Below are 21,465 nucleotides of genomic sequence, written 5' to 3'. Positions count from 1 at the left end.
CCAACTCAATAATGCATTAAAACTTGTGTATTATAGCAGATGTGAATTTTATTTTTTTATTAAATGAACTTAGCCCTTAGGACGCATCATGAGTGCTCAATACTGGATGTGTAATTGTGTCATTCAGAGCAATAAATGTAATAATCTCCGAGCTTGTGAATGACTTTTAGCACATTTAATTCATTAATCTGCGGCTGAGTGGTTCCTTAAGTCATCCAAATCAGGATTTAAGTAGGTATTTTATATGACGTTTTTCATTCTTTCATGAAATTATCGTGAATTAAGACAGACAATTCATTCAGCAATGCAAGTTCACTAAGGAGTACACAAATGAAGCCAGGCTCTAGCAAGAACACGAGCACAGAACGAAAAGTTAAGCAAGAGGGTTCCTCCGAGAATATTTGACTGTATCTTGTCTAATGTGTTGAATATGCAATACGGTTGTGACTTCTGTTCTCCACAGCTTTCTCTCTACTTCCATACAGATGCCTGTTGATCTATTATAATGATATTTATGTCAATTTGTAAAATGAAATGCTAAATCCCAATAAACAAATTTAAACAAAAAAAAGAAGTATACAAATGAACACGCAAGTAACCAGACTACTTATGAATATATGCCCAGTCACATCTTAACAAGTATTACAGAAGGAGTTTGGATCTTAAGACATTCTCATCAACTCATGAGTAATGTTCTTACTTGACGGCTTCAGTCATCCCTAATCCATTGTTGTTTCTGATGGTTCATTGTGGATAAAACTGTTGCTTAAAGCTGTGGGTTCATTCATTCCTGAGAAATTATTATTTAAGATAGTCGATTCATCAATGAATTTACAAAGAATGAATATTTAAATAGTCGCTGAGTCATTGCTACTTTTATTTTTCTATTTTTGTAAGAGTCTGTCTGACGGAGTACACCTCATTTATTTAGACATGCATTGTTGCATTACTTTCAACAGGTATTTAATCCATTAGAAGTGGTTTCATTTAATTCAGAATTGCTTAATTTAGTTCAACTAATGCTTTGCTAAGGCGGTCCTAATACAATTTTTTTTCTCCATCACCGCAGTTGAACAGCACTATGCTTCCAACATCCAGAAGAACAAACTGGTCCAAAAGGATATCCGAATAGCCAAAAAGCTTCAGGACGAAGAGGATGAACGGAATAAGATTCGGAGTTTAGAGAAACAGCGCCAAATGTAGGTCTTTGAGAAGCTATTATTTACTGCTCAAATATCTTTACTTATCCTACCAAAGTTCACCCCTATCTCTCTCCTCAAATGAACCTACATGAGACTTTGTTGAGTTTTGAAAACAGAGAGTTATGGCAAAGAGATGCTCTACTGTAATTGAACCCATAACTTTCATAAAAAATACATGGCATATTGAAATAAAATAAAAAACTTTGCTTGCCTTTCATTGGCATTCCCTATTCGTTGGAAAGGTAGTTGTAAGACGATTAACACTAGTGATATTACGAATGACAAAACAGATCAGACACGGTGCTAATGAAGAAGTGAAATATATAAATCTACATATTTTCATACCCTGCTCTATCCTTTACAATGGGGAAACACCTTTGCTGAGGAGAAAAATACAATAAATACCACTTTCCTTTGTTTAAGCAGCTCAGATATTGATGGCCTGACTTGCAAAGAATTTTTCCATGAGTACGCGAGACTTACAGAAATGTAAGAGTATGTCACAGGGAAATAAAGTTAGGAGGAAGGCATACTTTGTGAATCTGGCGCTGACAGATAATATCCTCTAAGATATTACACTGCACTTAATCACTGGAGCCTAACCCATATAGTGCCCAGACCCTAGAGGTAAGTCCTCAATCACGCATCGTTGCCACTTAACACCTCCAGTAAACCAACACGCATGGTAGATGACAACATTGAGTAGCTTCTGTTACGTAATTTGACCCTTCTTTTGAGCTCGCACACAACGTCTGCAGAACATTTAGTTAGATGTTTCTTTCACAAACAGTTAATCTCTCAGTTAATTTGAAGCAAGGGCTACATCTGTGTGTTGGCTAAATACTTTACTTCAGCTATATAGAAACTCATTAAACAAACATACATGTAAGCATATCAAATTAGGCCCTACCTCTTACGGTGGATTTGATGTTCGAGCATTTCCGACTTGGGATCAGTGGAAATTATATAACCATTAGCTCACGTAAAACCAGTGAAGGAAAGTCCTTGGCCTAGTCTCGAGAAGATCGAAGTAAGAGCATCAATTGCTCAGCCCAGCCTTGTTATGTTATGTTATGTTATTGTAGTTTGTAACGCGCACAGCTACTCCTGGGAGTGTCCCGGCGCGAGCTCAGAGGAAAGAGACACAGAGGTAGTTAAAACAGGAAAGTTTTCAGGTGTTTCCTGAACAGCAGAGAATCCTGAGTAGCACGCAAGGATAAAGGCAGCGCATTCCACAGCAAAGCAGCCTTGGAAGAAAGAGATCTGCCCCCCATGCGATGGAGACGAACACGTGGAGTCTTCGCAAGGAGCTGGGATGATGATCTCAAAAGCCTGGTTGGTCTGTAGAAAGAGAAACGCTTCCTAAGATAGAGAGGCCCGCCATCATATAGAGCGCAATGAGCGAGAATCAAAGCCTTGAATTCAACGCGTTTCTTGACTGGCAACCAATGCAGCAGGTGGAGCGAGGGCGTAATGCAGTTTCTGATGGGAAGATTAACCACCAACCGGGCTGCTGCATTTTGGATAATCTGTAATCTTTTAAGTAGATAGTCAGGAAGGCCAACGTAAAGACCGTTAGCATAATCAAGGCGGGATAAAATCAGAGCCCTGACCACTGTTTCCTTAGCAGATTTTGGAAGTAAAGGTAAGAACTTTCGCAGGGATCTGAGAATACCGAAACAGCAGCCTGTAAGTTTTTTAATCTGAGTCTGAAAGGACAGCTGCTCGTCAAACCAGACCCCCAAGTTCTTTACAGGGAGCCCCGTGCAGGAAGGAGAAGGATAGGCAGAGGGCCAGAGAGAGTCTCTAAAATCTGGAGGAAATTTGCCGTAAAGTAAAATTTCCGTCTTATCCTCATTGCACTTCAGTTGGGCGCCGGATAGCCAGTGAAAAACTGCTGACAAACAGCCTTGTACTCTGGCAGTAGAGATATCAGATTTACCCCATGTGAATAGGAGCTGAGTGTCGTCGGCGTAGGCAACAACTTTAGCCCCACATTCCTCAGCCAGTTGAACTAGGGGTGTGACATAGATATTAAAAAGCAGGGGACTCAATGAAGATCCCTGAGGCACACCAGTAGTAACAGGCTGAGGGGGAGACGCAAAAGGCGGGAGCCAGACCTGTTGGGATCGTAGAGAGAGAAAGGATTTCAGCCACATCCAGGCGTGACCAGTAATGCCGATATCGGCCAACCGAGACAATAGCATTACATGCGGCACGGTGTCGAATGCAGCCGACAGATCTAAAAGGATAAGGGCTGCACTTCCACCTCCATCCAGACACTCGCGAATAGCCTCAGAGACCTCAACCAAAGCAGACTCCGTGCTGTGTGCGGCTCTAAAACCCGATTGAGCCGGATGAAGAAGCCCCGATTTCTCAACAAAAGCGGTGAGCTGCCTGTTGACCACCTTCTCGCAAATTTTTGCCAAGCAGGGAAGTAACGAAATCGGGCGATAGTTGGCAGGATTATCAGAGTCAAGGGAGGGCTTTTTTAACAACGGGATGATTTTAGCTTGTTTCCATTCCCGTGGAACTTCCGCCTCTGTGAGGGACAAATTGACAAGCAAATTTACCTCGAGATTGACTGTCTCAGCAATGGAGGCCAGCAGCCTGGCCGGGCATGGATCAGACGGGGACCCTGACTTTAGGGATTGCAATAGTTTCAGGGACTCGGAGGGGTCCACAGGGGAAAATGTGGAAAATACCACCGTTGGAGGGCGACCTCCAGCTATAGGCACACTATTGCCCGAAAACGTCGCCTGAATGGACCGAATTTTAGCAGCAAAAAAGTCCGAAAGTTTTCCGCACCAGGATGCAGAGACCGGGAGTTTGGTAGCCATAGCTTCCGGGGCCATAAAGCTCTGAACAATTGAAAAGATTTCTTTTGAGTTGTTACTAGCTGCCTCAATCCGCTGAGTATAGTACAGGCTCTTCGCCTGGCGGATGGCCTGATAGTAAGTCTTCTGTGCGTCTCTCAGTGCCTTCTTAGCCGTTGGACAGAAGGCGATACGCCAAAAGCGTTCCAACTTTTTACAGTGCCCTTTAAGCTGTTTCAAATTGGGAGAAAACCAAGGGTGCGAAGGAGACTCTCTGTGACGATGACGACAAGATATGGGAGAAAGACTGTCCACAGCTCGGCCGATCCAACCCAGGAAGCAAGCAAGGGCTCCGTTTAGGTCAGTTGGAAGAGTAACCCTGGTATTGTCAAGACAGAGCCGAAAAGCCAGAGGATCAATTTTGGCCGACGGGGGACATGAGTTGGCCTGTTGGTCAGCTACCCCTTCCCTCATAAACCATGTAAAACAGGAGAGGAAGTGATCAGACCAAGAGACTTGAAGCGGAGTTGCCACAGAAATAGGAAAATTAGAGCAGATAGGGTCCAAAATATGACCACCACAATGGGTAGGGGAGCTAACCCATTGGGTAAGCTGAGCTAATTCAACTGCTTCTAGAAAGGCTTGGCTGTCATTTAAATCCTGTTGATCAAGGTGAATGTTAAAATCACCCAAAAAAAGATATTGCGAAAATCGCAGAGCGCGGGAAACAAGCACCTCGCCAAGACCACTGAGAAAAGGCCCGGCATAGCCAGGCGGCCTATAGACTAAGGTACCGGCCAGCGTAGAGTGAGCCGAAAAAACAATTGTGAAATCAAGGAGTTCACTCTGGTCCAACGAAAGGTTGTTGCCCAGAGTCATCTCCTTGTGTTAGGGAAGAGCTCAACATTTACCATTGGTTAGCACCTCGGCTTTTATTGTGTGTTTGTATGATTAAATGCTATGACATGTTGCCTCTCTATGTTAAATACAAGCGATGACTACTCTGCAACAGCGTGCAATTTACACAAGCCCGATGAGTTACATTTTCCATGTGATGGGTACAAATGTGTGGGACAGCACATGGTGCAAAAGGGGGCCATAGGGAAATTATGGGAAATGCAGATCATGCAGGTTTGCCTTTGCTGCTGAAGGTGTGGAGGGTCGCACAATGTTGCAAGAGACCCTCAATCGTGTGTTGAGTAGGCTAACTCTGCATATTAAGGAACCGGGCATCTTCACCGTTTATGATTCATCCACATTAATATCAGAAGAGTGTTTTATGTAACAGGCCCATGCTTATGCAGCCGGCCTCACGCTGGTAATTTGTGCGCTTTGCTACAACAGTCTTGCTTAGACTCAATGGAGCATTAGCTGATTATGGTCTTTCATTCAGCTCCTTTGGAAGTCCATGTGAAGCCTTTGAGGTCAAGTCAATTTAATAGAGATTAATTATGGATGAGAACCAAACAGTCCAACCAGTAATAAAGAAATACCCAAATATGTAGCAAATAGTAAAAGGACAAAATAAAAAAAATTAGCAAATTTTAATAAAATAATGTTCGAGGCATATGAGCTGCAGATCACACATTGTGCATAGATCGCCATCTGGTGTTGGGCCCGGTTGTTTGCACTTTGTTGTATTGGAATAAGTCTTTGGAAGTCATGAGATAGGTGACTCCTCCTCTGGACAATAGTGCGCATGGGCATCGACTCCATCTTCAGATTGTTTTTTTCCGCCATCGGGCTCGGATGTGTTCGGTGCGCTCCAGTTCGGTGTCATTACCGTTCTACCTTTCGACGCACAATCCTTCACCCATTCTTCGGTATTGTTTCGATCGCGTTTCCCATTCAATGCGCATCTCTACAAACTTGATTTCTTCGATTCTGGTCGTCGACGCAGGCCTTCGGGTCTAGCTGCACGATTAGGCCTTTGGCTCATGGAAAGGACTACTTTCAAAAAGTGTCCTCAATGTGATCTTCACAAGGAAAGTAACCTCTGCCTTTCGCCCGAGCACGAGGCCAAAGACTGTACAGCTTGTGCCTCTTTCCGCTCCAAGAAAACAATATGGGATCGTCGGGCTCGAAGAAGCATGGCTCGATCAACAACATCGATACCGGACGATATCTTCCAAGAAGGAATCAATGTACCGGAGCAGGAGCAGATCAAACAGGGCAACATTACCGCCTCCGAAGCCGACGACTCCGACGTCGAAGACATCACTCCAGGGCAGCGGGTTGTAAGTACTGACGTCAACCTTTCTCCCCCACCCATTCACAAAAAGGCTTCGGTAACACCTTCACCTTCGTGCCTAGGTGCACACCGGGACAAAACTTCCCACACCCCGCCTTCGGGCTCGGCAAAGAAGTCAACACATAAGCCTTCAGGCCACTCGGGATCGAGCCAGCCTATCGTCAGTACCGAAACCCCATCCTTGGCACCAAAGACAAAAGACAAACCCAAAGAGAAACCACTGTCTTCGTCCGCACCGAAGCCTGGTTCCACATCGGCGCATTCTGCACCAAAATCCACTGGCACTGAACCTTCGGATCCGAAAAAATCATCGGAACCAAACAAACAACTGGTTCCAAAGACCACTGGCGCTCAATCTTCGGATCTGAAAAAATCATCGGGACCAAACAAACAACCGGTTCCGAAGACCCCAACGGAACCCAGGAAAACTCCCGATTCAAAACCTAAGGTGCATAAAACAACTCCAAAACTTGTGCCACACAAACAGTCGGACCCGAAAAATCTGCACCGAAACAACACACTCCAGAGGAGGAGCTTTTTCGGCCTGATCCAACCCAAAAAACTCTCGAAATAGACCCAAAGACAGGTCAACTTATACTTAGTCCTTCCAGGAAAAGGAAAATGGACAAACCTGTACCAGCTCTATGCCCTTTAAAGAAGAGAAACATTGCCACTTCTCCTTTAAGGATTCCTTCTCCACCTCCTCCTCCACACCACATCTCTCCTATCCCATCTCCAGTACCCTCACATTCTCCTCCACCTCAGGATGATGAGAACACCTCAGGGGGGAAGGGGATGATGAACCTTAAGGGGAATCTAGTCATCCTAATACCGCAAATAACCCATGGGACGATTATGGCACACCAGATGTTCCTGATACACCACAAGATGATATCTACCCATCTAGACCATTCCCTCCAGTGGACACTATAGGATTAACTCAGCTCATACAGAGAGCTGCAGAATACCACGGTGTGAATTTGCACACATACCCTATAGAAGAAGATTTCCTAATGGAGACTTTTGCACCATCTCAAAGGTCCAATTCCATTCTCCCAATGTTAAAAGGGGTAATCAAACACGCTCCTAAAGTCTTTAAGGATCCTGTAGGGTCTGGAATCATTAACCCCTGGGTAGAAAAGAAATACAAATCTGCCTCAGCTGACCCTGTTAACATTAAAGGGAAGCTTCCCTTAGATTCCTTGGCAGTCTCCAACGCCAGGAAAAGGGCTAACTCCCAAACCTCAGGCGATGCTCCACCCCTGAGAAGGAGTCAAAACTGTTGGACGCATCTGGTAAAAGAACAGCGTCCCAAGCAGCCAACATATGGAGAATTGCCAACACACAGGCTTTGCTGGCTAGGTACGATAGGGCACACTATGACGAGCTAGAGACCCTACTACAATACCTTCCAGATTCATATAAAACAAGGGCCAATGATCTCATCCAGGAAGGCAAACTTATTACCAATACCTCCATTCGATGTGCTCTGGATGCTGCAGACACAGCCTCCCACGCTTCTAATACTAGTGTCCATGCGTGGCTACGTATTTCTGGGTTCAAACCTGAGGTTCAAACTACCATACTAAACCAACCGTGTGACCAGGAACATTTATTTGGGCCTAGTGTAGATTCATCTTTGGATAAGATGAAAAAAGATACTGATACTGCCAAATCTATGGGCGCTTTGCAATTGCAACTATATATAGGGGCGCCTCTAGAAGTTTTACCACTGATAACCTCTCCTCTTCCTTCAAAAGTCCCACCCAGACCTCATCTACCAGAGATTATTACAGAGGAGGCTACAGGGGCAATAACAACAAAGGTAGAGGCAAAACCTTTCTGGAACACCATTACCACGGACAGGTGGGTCAGACAAATCATCCAATCCGGTTATTGCCTAGAGCTCACTTCAACTCCCCCAAACATACCACCCAAACAGCGTTCAATGTCAACAGAGCATTTAATGCTTCTAAAACAAGAGGTGCTTTCCCTCCTACAAAAACATGCAATAGAACCAGTTCCCCTGCATCATCAAAACACAGGGGTTTACTCCCTGTATTTTCTCATTTCAAAGAAGAACGGAACCCTGAGGCCCATCTTGGACCTTAGACCATTAAACCTCTACATACAATCAGACCATTTTCATATGATCACTCTTCAACAGGTCCTTCCTCTACTCAAACAAGGCGATTTCCTTGCCACCTTAGATCTCAAGGACGCCTACTTCCACATTCCCATTTACCCTGCTCACAGGAAATATCTTCGATTTGTAGTGGACGGTCAGCATTACCAGTTCAAGGTTCTACCATTCGGAGCCACCACAGCACCCAGAGTCTTCACAAAATGTCTGGCAGTGGTAGCAGCCCAATTAAGAAGACAACAAATTCACGTCTTCCCATATTTGGACTACTGGCTCATAAAAGCTAAGTCGCATACCCAGTGTGTAAATCACACGCACTCCACAATCCAATTACTTCACGACTTAGGGTTTTACAATAAACCTCACAAAGTCTCGCCTCTAACCGTTCCACATCCAACAATATCTAGGTGCCACAATAAACACCTCAAAAGGCCTTGCATATCCCAATCCAGCCAGGATAGCAAGCATACAAGCCCTTATAACAAAATTCCAGCCGCAACACTCACTTCCAGCTCGGGTGTTTATGCAACTAATAGGGATGATGACCTCTTGTATATTCATAGTACCTCATGCAAGAATCCAGATGCGCCCCTTACAGGAATGCTTAGCACGTCAGTGGAACCAAGCTCAAGGTCAGCTAACAGATCTGGTGTTGGTGGACGGCCGCACACATCACTCTCTGCAGTGGTGGAACACCCAAAACCTTTCCAAAGGGAGACCGTTCCTAGAGCCGGTTCCACAAATTGTGCTAACAGCAGACGCATCACTCACTGGCTGGGGAGCTCATCTACTACATCACACAATACAGTGCAAATGGACATCTCAGCAAAGCCTACTCCACATCAATCATTTGGAGTTACTAGCAATCTTTCTGGCATTAAAATCATTCCAGAAACACATATCAGGCAAAGCTGTCTTAGTCCAGACAGACAATATGACAGCCTTGTATTATTTACAAAAACAGGGGGGGCGCACTCTCTGCAGCTCTCTCAACTAGCACAGAGCATATGGAGGTGGGCTATACCTCAGAACATATTCCTTTTAGCCCAACATCTTCCAGGAATTCAGAATCAGATGGCAGATCTGTTAAGTCATCAAACACAACAGATTCACAATTGGGAACTTCATCCACAAGTTCTTCAACCGTTTTTCCAAATGTGGGGGCATCCAGAGATAGATCTCTTCACACACATTACAACACAAAATGCCCAAGCTTCGCCGCCAGATATCCACACCCATTGTCCAAAGGCAATGCGATATGGATGAATTGGTCAGGCACATTTGCGTACGCTTTTCCGCCTCTCCCACTCATTCCATTAGTGGTGTGCAAGCTGCAACAACAGTTACTAACACTGATCCTAGTTGCTCCAACATGGGCCAAACAACCATGGTACACAACATTGCTGGAACTATCAGTAGTCCCGCACCAAAAACTACACCTCTCCCCACAACTCTTAACACAGAACCATGGAGAGATCAGACATCCAGATCCAGCACGGCTCAACCTAGCGATCTGGCTCCTGAATTCCTAGAATTTGGTTACCTCAATCTTCAACCCAATTGTATGAACGTTATCAGCACCCACCACTAGAGCCTGCTATGCAGCCAAGGGGAAAAGATTTTTTATATACTGTACCAACAACACGATCAATCCTCTAGATGCATCCATTCAACACATCATATGTTACCTGCTGCAACTTCAAAGATGTAATCTAGCATACACATCAATTAGATTACACCTCCCTGCCATAGCAGTTTACCTACAAAATAGACAACACTTGTCATTGTTCAAGGTACCTACCATTAAAGCATTTATGGAAGGCCTCAAAAGAATAATTCCTTCCAGGGTACCACCGTCTCCAGTGTGGAATCTAAACATCGTCCTCACTAGATTAATTCAAACCTCTACATAAATGTGAGCTACAATTTCTTACATGGAAAGTCGCTTTCCTTGTGGCCATTACATCTCTCAGAAGAGTCAGAGAGTTACAGGCACTAATTATTCAAGAACCATTTTTACAACTCCATCATAACAAAGTTATTCTCAGGACAAATCCCAAATTCCTTCCTAAAGTTATTTCTCCCTTCCATCTCAACCAATCTGTTGAGTTGCCTGTGTTCTTCTCGCGACCGCAAACAGTAGCAGAAAGAGCTCTTCATACACTAGACGTGAAAAGAGCACTCCTTTACTATATTGACAGAACAAAACCTTTTCGCAAAACAATACAACTGTTTGTATCCTTCTCGCCACCACATAAAGGCAATTCCATATCAAAGTCTGGATTGCAAGGTGGATTGTCAAATGTATACAAATTTGCTATTACAAAGCAAAACGTACACTAGGGGCTTCCATGGCATTTTTAGGAAACATTCCCTTAGATGATCTCTGCAAAGTAGCTAGATGGTCTACACCGCACACATTCACAAAAGACTATTGTGTAGATGTGCAGGCAAAGCAACAAGCTAGTGTGGGCCAGGCTGTACTCAAAACACTATTTCAGACTACTGCAACAGATACTGGTGGTCGCCGCTAAAGAGGAGTACTGCTATGCAATCTATGCACAGTGTGTGATCTACAGCTCATATGCCTCGTACGGAAAATGCTACTTACCAGTATGCATCTGTTCTTGGCATGTAGAGCTGCAGATTCACACACGCCCACCCACCTCCCCGGCTACCTATATCTGTTCCAGTATTATCTTAATTAGATACAACGTACATGGAAATCTATTTCTGTTTCTCACAAAACTCCATCATTTCCCTTCTTGGCGAAAAAAAAACAATCTGAAGATGGAGTTGATGCCCATGCGCACTATTGTCCAGAGGAGGAGTCACCTATCTCGTGACTTCCAAAGACTTATTCCAATACAACAACAAAGTGCAAACATCCGGGCCCAACACCAGATGGCGATCTATGCACAGTGTGTGAATCTGCAGATCTACATGCCAAGAACAGATGCATACTAGTAAGTAGCATTTTCCTTTCAGCTCTCGTTCTTTTGTCAAAATTTATGAAAGAGTTTGATTACTTTTTTAAAAAATTAATATTTTTTATTGCGTTTTTGAACCAAAATTGAACATAGTCCACGTGTTTTATGGTTACAACATTACTTAAGTCATATGTGTTTCTTCTTATACAGTACAATATCCATATTTGTTGCTCATACATATACATAAAAAACATTTGAGTCAATGTCACTTCCATCTTAGCACATTGCAAGAGTTTGATTACTTGAAATAACCAATTATGTTGGTAGGAAGAGGTATCTAGTAAAACAATTAGCTGGTTCACCCAATCCTCTGCCACAGGGGACTATGAGCTGTGCACCTTCAGCTTGAATAGTTGCCACCTTTCACAAGCTATTAGGCGATAACCACTGCTGTTACCACATGTGGGATGGCCTTGTCCTTCTGTCATACAGCAATGTGAAGCGCCCACAAACCAAGTCTAAAAGGGTCTGAGACAGTGGTTAGGATACCATGCCAATGTGCAACCTATATGAATAGCTCAGGGGCCCTTTTACCGCCATGCATTCAAACAAGTTGAACAATGCCCTTTGAATGGTAGTGCATGGATCGTCCATGGGTATGGTCCCATCTTAGAACACTGTTTTACGCAGTATCCACTAAAGGACCCAAGACAGATTTTCTAACCGCAGGCACGATCGACAAAATTCTGCTAATTTGATGCAGCCCGAATTTTCACTCATCAATATCGGGAAACGGATTCCTGTCCTATATGAAAAACCCCTAGAAACTGAAATTCCAGGAATGCGTTAAAAAAGTATTTTAGGTAGAAGTTGCCCATTTCCTAGTGGCCTTTCAGAAGTATACAGCTGAAAAAAACATATAATGTTGTTCATGGTAAAATAGGTTTGTAAATGTATGTATTGGCATTCTCCCTATCTACATGCATTGCACTATAAATCGTCCTAATGGTTAACCAAACTAATGGTTTTTTCCAACTTTCTATTGGCTGGAGATCTGAATATTTTAGTTGAGACCCTTTGTAACCACCTTAGGACACGTGGGGCCATATTAGCAAGGGCAGTATCGCCGCTTTAGCGGCACTTTTTGCCGCTAAAGCGGCGATATTTTTATCGCCCTATCAGCAAGCTGTCGCTAACAGCTGTTAGCGACAGCTTTAGGGCCAAAGCGACTTTTTTGGGTGCAGCTTTGCATGTCAGCGATATTTATCGCTAATGACATGCAAAGGAGGCTTTCCCAACACACCTTCCGCCTATTACCAAGGCCCGCGAAGCGATAAAAAAACGCACGCTAACCGCGTTTACCGCTTAGATTTTACACCTGGTAGAAACCTGACTTACCCATTATAGTCAATGGGAGGTGGATTCTACGGCTGAATCCTCACCTGCCTATTAGTGTCCTTTTCCTTAGCGATGGGAATTCATCGCTGGAATTCCCGCGTTATTGATGGAGAATCACCGCTATCGCTGGTTTATTATCACCTTGGAGATAAACGTTGATAATAACGCGTTATCTCCACAATCTAAACCAGCGATAGCCGGCGATAAAAAATACAGCGCTAAGCGCGCTTTGCAATGATTATTGCAAGTCCTTGCTAATATGGCCCATAGTTCGGCTACGGTGAGAAATGAGTGTGCTATCTCACTGAAGCATGCTATTGTGCCTACAGTGAGGTAGACTGGTCCTCCTTTTAGATACAAGCAGTGTTTCCTTTGGATACTCTAGTTTCTTAGGGACTCGTATTTCTAAGGTGTTTATATACATTTAAAATCTTGAAGCCCTGCTGACATTGCTGCAAATGCAAAAAAAAAACTTCAGGAGCCCATATATTTGGGTTCGAAGGATGAGATGCAGAAAAAGGGTCAAGTTATGACAGGCGGCCTATGCATTATTTATTTTACAAACTCTGCCCCAAAGAAATTGGTAACAAGTTAAAAACTGATAGTAAAGTTGTCCTGGCTTACTTCATTGGTCAAACACAGGCTGCATTTTAAGGTAAATTAGAGGCACCTTCTGCAGAGATCTATAAACGTTCAGAAAGTCACAAGGATATGGTACTACGAAGATAATTTTGGTGGCTACTGCAATGGTTGGGGAAGTCTGTGTGTCTTTGTAGTCACGGGTCTGAGTAATGATATAGAGCTTAGAGGGCAAGTAGGTCATATACAGAGCATAAAGTGTAATGCGTAGGTTGTAGAATTTTATTTTGTGAAAGATAATTTAATAGCTAAATCCTTTTATTGTAGAAATCCTTGTTCTATAACCTGTAAGATCTAAGTTCCAAACCTTGCAGATTTTTAACTCAGCCTTACGCTGTACTGAGGCTGTAATAATGGGTTCTAGTAGTTGGCAGCAAACACATGCAGTTCAGTCTAAATTATGTGTTACATATATTCATATTTTTGTGTTATTATACTAATACATAAGCATACCAGTTTTTTCTACAGTGCATATGTAGAGTTTAATATGCTACTTGGAGACAGATCCTGAAAAAGTCAAAAACCCTTTCAAATCTCCTTTTGCGACTTGCCAACTTTACAAGTGACACTTCACTGTGTATCTGTGTTTGCCCTGATGGGCTAAAGGGTGTGGAGGCCAAGTATGATGCTCCATCTGACCTCTAACTACTCCCTGCAAGAGCACCATTTGGACAACACCAGTGCTTGATGACACGGGGAATTAGGCAGAAGCAGTAGTTTACGTTAGAAAAGAATATAGATCTCCTCCATTCTACCTGCAAGCTTATGCTCCTAAGGGGGGTGGGCATTGCACCCATGCTAGAGCTACTTACTGCTTGTGTTCTGCACCAGGACGCAGCCTGAGAGAACCAGTGGAGCAGCCCAGAAGCGAGACCTGCTCAGGAATAGCTGTGGAACAGAAACCCACATAGGGGCAGATTTATGTTTCCTGGCACATCCCTGCAAATCAGCATGAATGCGCCAGGAAATATGCGTCACGCAAGTTTACCCTTGCGCCACCACAGATGCGCCGCATTTACAATGTAGCGCATCATGGCGCAAGGATAAACAGATGCGTCACGCATCTGATGGCGTAAGGCGGCGCATTTCTGGAGTCGTGTTGGAAGCATGACGCAACTCCAGCAATGTTTAGGGGCTGCCCATACCTATCATGCTGCGTCATGCCTTACGCCTGCTTCAAGCAGGCGCAGGGTTTTGACGCAGCAGCGTCGGAAAAGTGACTCAGTGAAATCTTATAGATTTCAGTGAGTCACTTTTCCGAGGCTTTTTCCGATGGAACGCCCACCCTGCGCCACATTAAACCTGATGCAGGTTTAATGTGGCGCAGGGCTTTACACCGTGACGCATCTCCATAGATGCGTCACGATGTAAATAGGGCGCAACGTGGTGCAGGGTTTATGCCGCCGCTGCGTCACAAAAGTGACGCAACGGCGGCGTAAAAGTGGCACAAGTCTGATATAAATCTGCCCCATAGTTCCTATTATGTTAAAAAAAACTGCTTTGAGGCTCTACAAGCAAGTATCTGGTAACACCAACGGCACAGATTTATACACCAGAAACATGTATTTCTTTGTTTATTGATTTACATTGGAGTGAGGACAAAAATATAATTAAGCGGCAAAATATGAAACATGTAGGCTAAAAAAATAGGAAGTAACCCTTTTAAAAGGTTAAATGGTATGTATAGCAAAGGGCTTTTTAGTGACCTTGCACTAAATATTATTCCTGGACATTGCTTGGTTTTGGTACAAAAGTGTAATGTTTAATACGTCATGGTGAAAGCAGCTCGGGTATGCTCAGACAGACAGGAGAAAGGTCGCAGTAGGATGTTCCAACAAACAACCCACAATATGTAATTTGCAGGACTTAAGAGGAAATCAGCCACAGTAACTCACGGGTCTTCCTTGCACAAATCCGGGAATGGCATTCCATACAGCCTCGAAGACCTTCACAGATAATTGAGTTATAAATATGTTAAATATTCACACATGAAGCAATCAATTTCAGGAGTTGGCGGTCATGTATGTGAAAAGCACCCATCCCCACAAGGTTCAGAAGTGTTTTTGTATTTATATAGCAGCAATATATAACTCTCCTTCATTGTGAATTATGTGGCATCCTATACATTGAAGCAGTGCATCATAATAACATACATAGACGTTGCATAGGAGAGGCATCAGTATAGTAACGAGTTCCTCAAGCGAGCAGTATTAAATAGCAGTATTGTAGTCAAGCGTTCAATCCAAGTTGTGCAAGAATGAACAGTCATATAACTGTGTAGCAGAGGAAAGGATTAGGCAATAGTGTGAGAGGCAAGGCATGTATGGTAGGCAGGGCATTAAAGAGAGAAGGGACCAATTGACATTGGCCGTGGCTGATTTCAGTATAGTGTGGATACATGCTCGAGAATGGGAAAGATTCAGAAGAGGTTCAATCCTGTCCGGGTGCTGGGAGAGGTGAGATAGATTCGTAGTCTCAGGAGAAAGTCAGTAGCGGGGCGGCAATGTTAGAGAGCGGCAGGACAGCAGAGGCCATTGGAGCGGAGCCCCCGGAGACAGCGGCAGAGAAGGAGGATTCCCTGACAGTTCTATAAGGTGAAACCTTGGGGTGGTGAATAAAATAAGGGTGGGAGAGGATAGTCGGGTAGAGAATGAGGAGTTACTAGCTAAACATAGTCTGAATAGGTGAGTTGTGAGATGTTTTCAAGTAGGAAGTAGCCTTTACTTCTGAGCCTTTGAGGACAGGTAATAGTTTAAGTAGGTTGGAGAGGTAGGGCGGCGAGTTAAGATAAATTGCTTTATAGGTTAGACATCCCAATTTACATTTTATTCTTCCCTCAATGAGTAGCCAGTGTGGGTGAGTCAGAATCCGGGTATGTGATCACATTTTTTGGCGGAAGAAAGCCATTCAGCAGTGAAGTAGAGTGGAGTGGTTTGGAGTGGAGTTGAGTAGTGATGAGTAAAATCAGCTATTGTCACTCCAGACCATTATAGCGGAGGACGAAGATGTTCCATGTCACCTGGATTTCCAACTTGGTTAAACTACCTGCCACTAGGGGCCGAATACTACCCCACCTCTCCCTGGGGAATCATCCACGCTCTCCCATCCCAGGTGACTACTGTGTGTTTCAGGCCATTCACCCTGATCTACCCATAACCGGTCATATTGGTGAAACTGAGCTCTAGCACTCAAACAGTGGACGTCTTGTGAGACCCTTGATGGTACAATGGAAAACTAACCTTTCCTCTGTTCGGTGGAAGAGCAGAACTTTGGGAGTTGGAGGGTGTTCCACCTTTCATTTTCCAGGGCAGCATTTCACCTAATCCCATTTAGGACACCCCCTTATAGCTCAAATGTTTATCTTTTCATTGTAAGAATCTTACAAGCAGAGCTGTGTGTGGGAGAAAAGGTAAAAAGAATTCATAGTACACACCAGGACAGAGCAGAAGGGCATTACATACAAACTCGCCTCACCGCTGAAGGGGTGCAGATTGAAGCCTGTTGCATGGTTCCTCGTTTGGCAGAGGTTCCACAGCTGAATGAATAAGGTCCTAAAAATGGGGGTCACCTCTTGAGACTGCCTCCCCCATGCCATACAGCCTGCCTGCTGAATTCCTCTGCTTTTTTACTCTCCACACATACACTGATGTGAGTAATAGATTCTCTGCAGCCAAGCCTAGGTGATCAAACCATCATCTCTGTGTATAGGGCTTACGGGTGCCTTTCCAACTTTTGTTAGCTTTTAGATTTTTTGCATGTGTGTCTTAAAGATATATATTTTACCTAATGCAAACAGTGTGCATCCCAGCTTCTAGTTGTACTATCAGATGTGAATCCTGGTCACGTGGGGCATGTCACCCCTACTTTGGTAGTCAAATGAGTGAAGACCAGACACTTTTGTTTTGTCTTTATCTAATTTTAGTGAAGAAAGGGACTCTGAGTACGCCCGTGTGATCCAGGAGGAGTTGCGCAGGAAAGCAGAGGAGTGCCAGCGGAGAGAGGAGGAGGACAAGGTATGTGAGATTAAGGAGTACTCTAACATCCATGTGACTGATTTCCTTTGTTTCTCTTTGTATGTTCTTTATTTGTGTTGTGTTTTAAGTTATACCGATGGCATTTTTTAGGGGTCTCAGTGCACTTTTTGTAGAGATCTCAGTGTACGATATTGGTAAGAGTTTAAAATTCCATCCGTTCTGGTTGCAGCCTTCATCCTTATGAGGTTAATAAGCAAAGTATCATTGACTTGTGAGATAGTATAACCTGTTAGTAGTTGAAGTTCAATAAGGTTTGTCATAAGGGTTATGGAAATGGTCAATAGTGTTCTGCTCTGGTGGCCACTGTATGTTGTGGAGGTGTGGACAAGTGCATGACTAGGCTGCAGTGTCTGCCGTAGTAGCAATAGTAAAGTAAACCACCCTATGATCAGTCAAGGAATGCTTAGAATGTATGGGGATGAAGGAGCGACATTTGTATGCATCATGTGACGTTTTCCCTGCTTCCAAGCCCTTCTGGGATCCAGTGTCCAGGATACCCCAGACCCACTTGCCCCCGCCCCACTCCACTGACTGCCACAACTTGTCTGAGGCATCTTGCTTTAGCTCTCGCTTGTGAGACATTTTGTTAGCTTATAGTGGGCCTAGAGCCCACCCATTACTTACCATTGGTACGATCCATCATCACTCTAATTTGCTAGCTTATGATTTTTTAGCACATGCAGGCTTCTTCTGTTTGACCCTTCCCTGAATCCTGGCCAAAGTACTTGTCCTTCCACTGCTTGCGTTTTGGGAACTATGTTTTCTTTTTACCGAAACACTTTGTGACAGTGCATGTGTTTTAGAGCAGTTTCCCTCATGTGCCCCCACACACTTCATGGCCCACTTTCACAGATATGCGTCAGTCCCCACAAGAGCTCATGTTTCCCTCTCACATCTGTATGCTTCTACCTTCATGTTCCTTGCCACACCCACCCTCCCTCCATTGTGCTCCGCGTTGTTACTTGCCTGTTTCTTGCCCCGGCTCACACTCCCTCCTTCGTGCTCAGTATTTTTGCTTGATCCCATTCTTCCTCATTCCATTGTTCCCTGTGTTGGTGCTTGCTCACATCTTGTTGCTGTTGTGCCTTCTATTGTTGCCTGTCCCCACTCTTCCTCAGTCCTTCAGTTGTGGCCTGTGTTGTTACTTGCCCCACACCCCCTCCCGCCTTCCATTGTGCTCCATGTTGCTGATTCCCCCACCTACCCCCCCTGTGGTGCACGGTGTTATTGTTTACCCTCTCTTTGTACTCTGCTGTTGCCTGACCCCCGCTGTGCTTTGTGTTGTTGCTTGCCGCACCCACTCTTCCACTGGGCTCAGTGTTGTTGCATGTTGTGCTTCATGTTGTCCTCCTGTACTGCTCCATGTTGTGGCTAGCCCAATCCACCCTTTCATTGTGCTCCGTATTGTTTCTTGCCCCACACACCCTCCCTCCGTTTGATGTGCTCCTTTTTGTTACTTTTTTGTTACTTTCCCTCCTCTTGTGCTCTGTGTTGTTGCCTACCCAAACTGAACAAGTGTTGAGTGTTGACCCATGCTAAACACTTATTGAAACGTGAGCTTTAATCTGAACGTATTAGTGAGAAAGAGGGGCTGTAAATCCAAATAGTGTTCTGTTAGATATGCCGCACACTCACTATTGAGTGACCAAATCTGCCTAAGGTGAAAACCCATAATCAGATTTCATCCACAGAAAAAGGGTGCCCACTTGAGCAACCCGGCCAATTGCAAAGCATCTCCCAAGAAAAGGTTCTCTTGCAGGTTCTCTTTCATGTTGAGACTGTGATCCTTCAACATTCTCTGCATTGCTTTCACTCTTGATAAAGAGATGGCCAAGAATTTCATCTTTCATCTTTCCACAAAAGAGTGAACTATTGGCCACTGCGTCACATGCCTAATACTATTCTGGGATAGATAATGTATCTTTCATCATTTGGACCTAAGATCGTACTGTCCTTTAACTTGCAAAAGTCAGGGTCTATTCCTGGGTAAGTCAAGAGTTAGGGTTCTATTACGAGTCTGGTAGTCTGAGGACTGCCTGACTTGTGGTGGCCCGGCAGTGGCGGATCCAACCACCGCCGCACTCACAGATCGACCACCAAATTATGACCTGGGCAGTCGGACCGCCATGGAACCGCCAGCTCCACCAGGGTACCGCCGTTTCCTGGCATTGGAGTGGCTATCAGAGGCCGCAATATGCTTGTCGAGACCTGCCAAGCATATTATGAGTTTCCTGTCTGCCAGGGTTTTCATGCAGTTCCACCGCCATGACAACGCTGGTGGAGCGGAAACAAAGGGTGCCTTACAGCCCCCCCCTGTGCCTCAATCATATGTAGATGCACACGGGGGCCATGACATGTGCCCCCCTGTGTGATGCACATAGGTTCCTGCACGGCATGTACTTTCGAGTCCATGCCGGGCAGGAACCTTGTAGTGCAGTCCCATTGCAGTGCCTTTTTCAGGGACACCGTCGTCTTTAATAGAGGCACCGCCATGGGACCGCCACACTGCCCACCTGCCAAAAACGTGTTAGCTGTAATCATGCGGGCAGGGCGACCTTCGGCGGAGTGGTGGCGCGGTGTTATGTACCGCCCAGCCACCGGTCCACTGAAAAGTCGTAATAGGCCACTAAGTGTTTAGCTAGGTTTTACTACTTTGACAGTACAAAGGATATTGTTACTAAGTGGTGCTCTGCCTTTAACTGAGGTTTAAAACACTGGTGCATTAATGCTAGATCCATGTTAGAGCATCCATGTGATATAACTATACACACATTGGGCTTAATTTACAATATTATTTGCATGCGCAAGTTTGCTTGCATATGCAAATACCCTCTTGTATGAATGCAAAAAGACATTTTGGATACTTAACCCATGGTTTTGCTCTCTGAAAAGGATTTTCATGAAGTCTTTCTTGTGAGTAAATGCATTCACGGGGCAAAGAGTAGACAGTCCAGGACAGGAATGTGGTGTGAATTTATTGGGTGTATGTACAAAGACACCGGTCGCAAATATTGTTCACAAATTGTGCCCCAACTATTTGCGACTTGTATCAGATTCTGTCATGCAACCTATAATGATTGTTTCTAAAATCTCCAGTGGCAAGTGGACAAAGAATGACCTGTCTATCGAAAATGAATTATGCATGACTCTATTTGTGACCACTTGTGATTGACTACTGACACAGGGATGGTGGGTGGCCTGCAAAGAACAGCAGACAACTATCCTTACAATTGCATTCTCAAATGGGAAACTTATTTTTTAAGTACCCCATATTGCTTAAAGTATCTGGTATTGCTGTTAGAAAAAGTGTTTTTTGGGAACACATCGAGAGGAGCAGTCAGTGGACCACTGTCTGCTCCTTCCGAGGTAGCCTGACGCTGTTCATAAAGGGAAAGCTGTCTAACAGGGATATCTTCCCCTTTGCCACCTCTTTTGAAGAATCAGTAACTTTTCAATTGTTTGAGACCCCAATTGCCATCACACACAATTGACGCATCTCATTACGAATTGCAATTCACCCCTCCTTCATCCCCCATCCTATTTGCGAATCAGAAAGGGTCCTCAAAACCATTTTGTGATTCTGAAAGTCTTTTCTGAATAACAAATGTGTTTAATAGATGGAGTTAACCATTTTCCATGGTCTTATTCATCAGGATCCGTGTCCCCAAACTTATACATCACAAACTTATCTCCACACCCTTTCCAACTTGAAAAGGTCAAGCATTTATTGACGACAATGGCAGGAGCTATTTTTTTTCCAGATGGGGAGAGAACACTCCCAGGCGTGATAGAGGTGTAGCAGACCTTCCAACTCACACGGCCCCACCCTGTGTCACACGATTTCGGCCCCTTCACATACACGGTCACCCAGTGAGGATCCGAAATCACACAGTGGGAGGGAAGACATGCTGGGATCCCCTGCATAAAGTGACTTTCCAACTTGTCTTTGGAGGCTGTAAGCAGGCGATGTCCAAACACCCCAGGACATCAACGACAGCCTCCGGGACCATTTGATTGTTTCTTTGGGAGGGGGTGGGGGGATCGGAGGGGCA

General features: G+C 44.4%; 1 protein-coding gene across 2 annotated transcripts in view; it reads left to right on the top strand.

Moving 5' to 3' along the window:
• LOC146867869 (uncharacterized) overlaps nucleotides 1-21,465 on the top strand; it is a 587,713-nt gene that overhangs the window by 309,844 nt on the left and 256,404 nt on the right. For both annotated transcript variants that reach the window (XM_085608579.1, XM_085608578.1), the window contains exons 4-5: nucleotides 1,070-1,199; nucleotides 17,302-17,392. In XM_085608579.1, the coding sequence (XP_085464705.1) occupies nucleotides 1,070-1,199; nucleotides 17,302-17,392 (221 nt within the window). The remainder of the gene's footprint in view (nucleotides 1-1,069; nucleotides 1,200-17,301; nucleotides 17,393-21,465) is intronic.

This window comes from Triturus cristatus, chromosome 1_2 (genome assembly GCF_964204655.1).
Source record: "Triturus cristatus chromosome 1_2, aTriCri1.1, whole genome shotgun sequence".
In the NCBI taxonomy this organism is placed as follows: domain Eukaryota; kingdom Metazoa; phylum Chordata; class Amphibia; order Caudata; family Salamandridae; genus Triturus; species Triturus cristatus.
The sequence above is the reverse complement of the archived record's forward strand: the minus strand, read 5'-3'. Positions and strand labels throughout refer to the sequence as shown.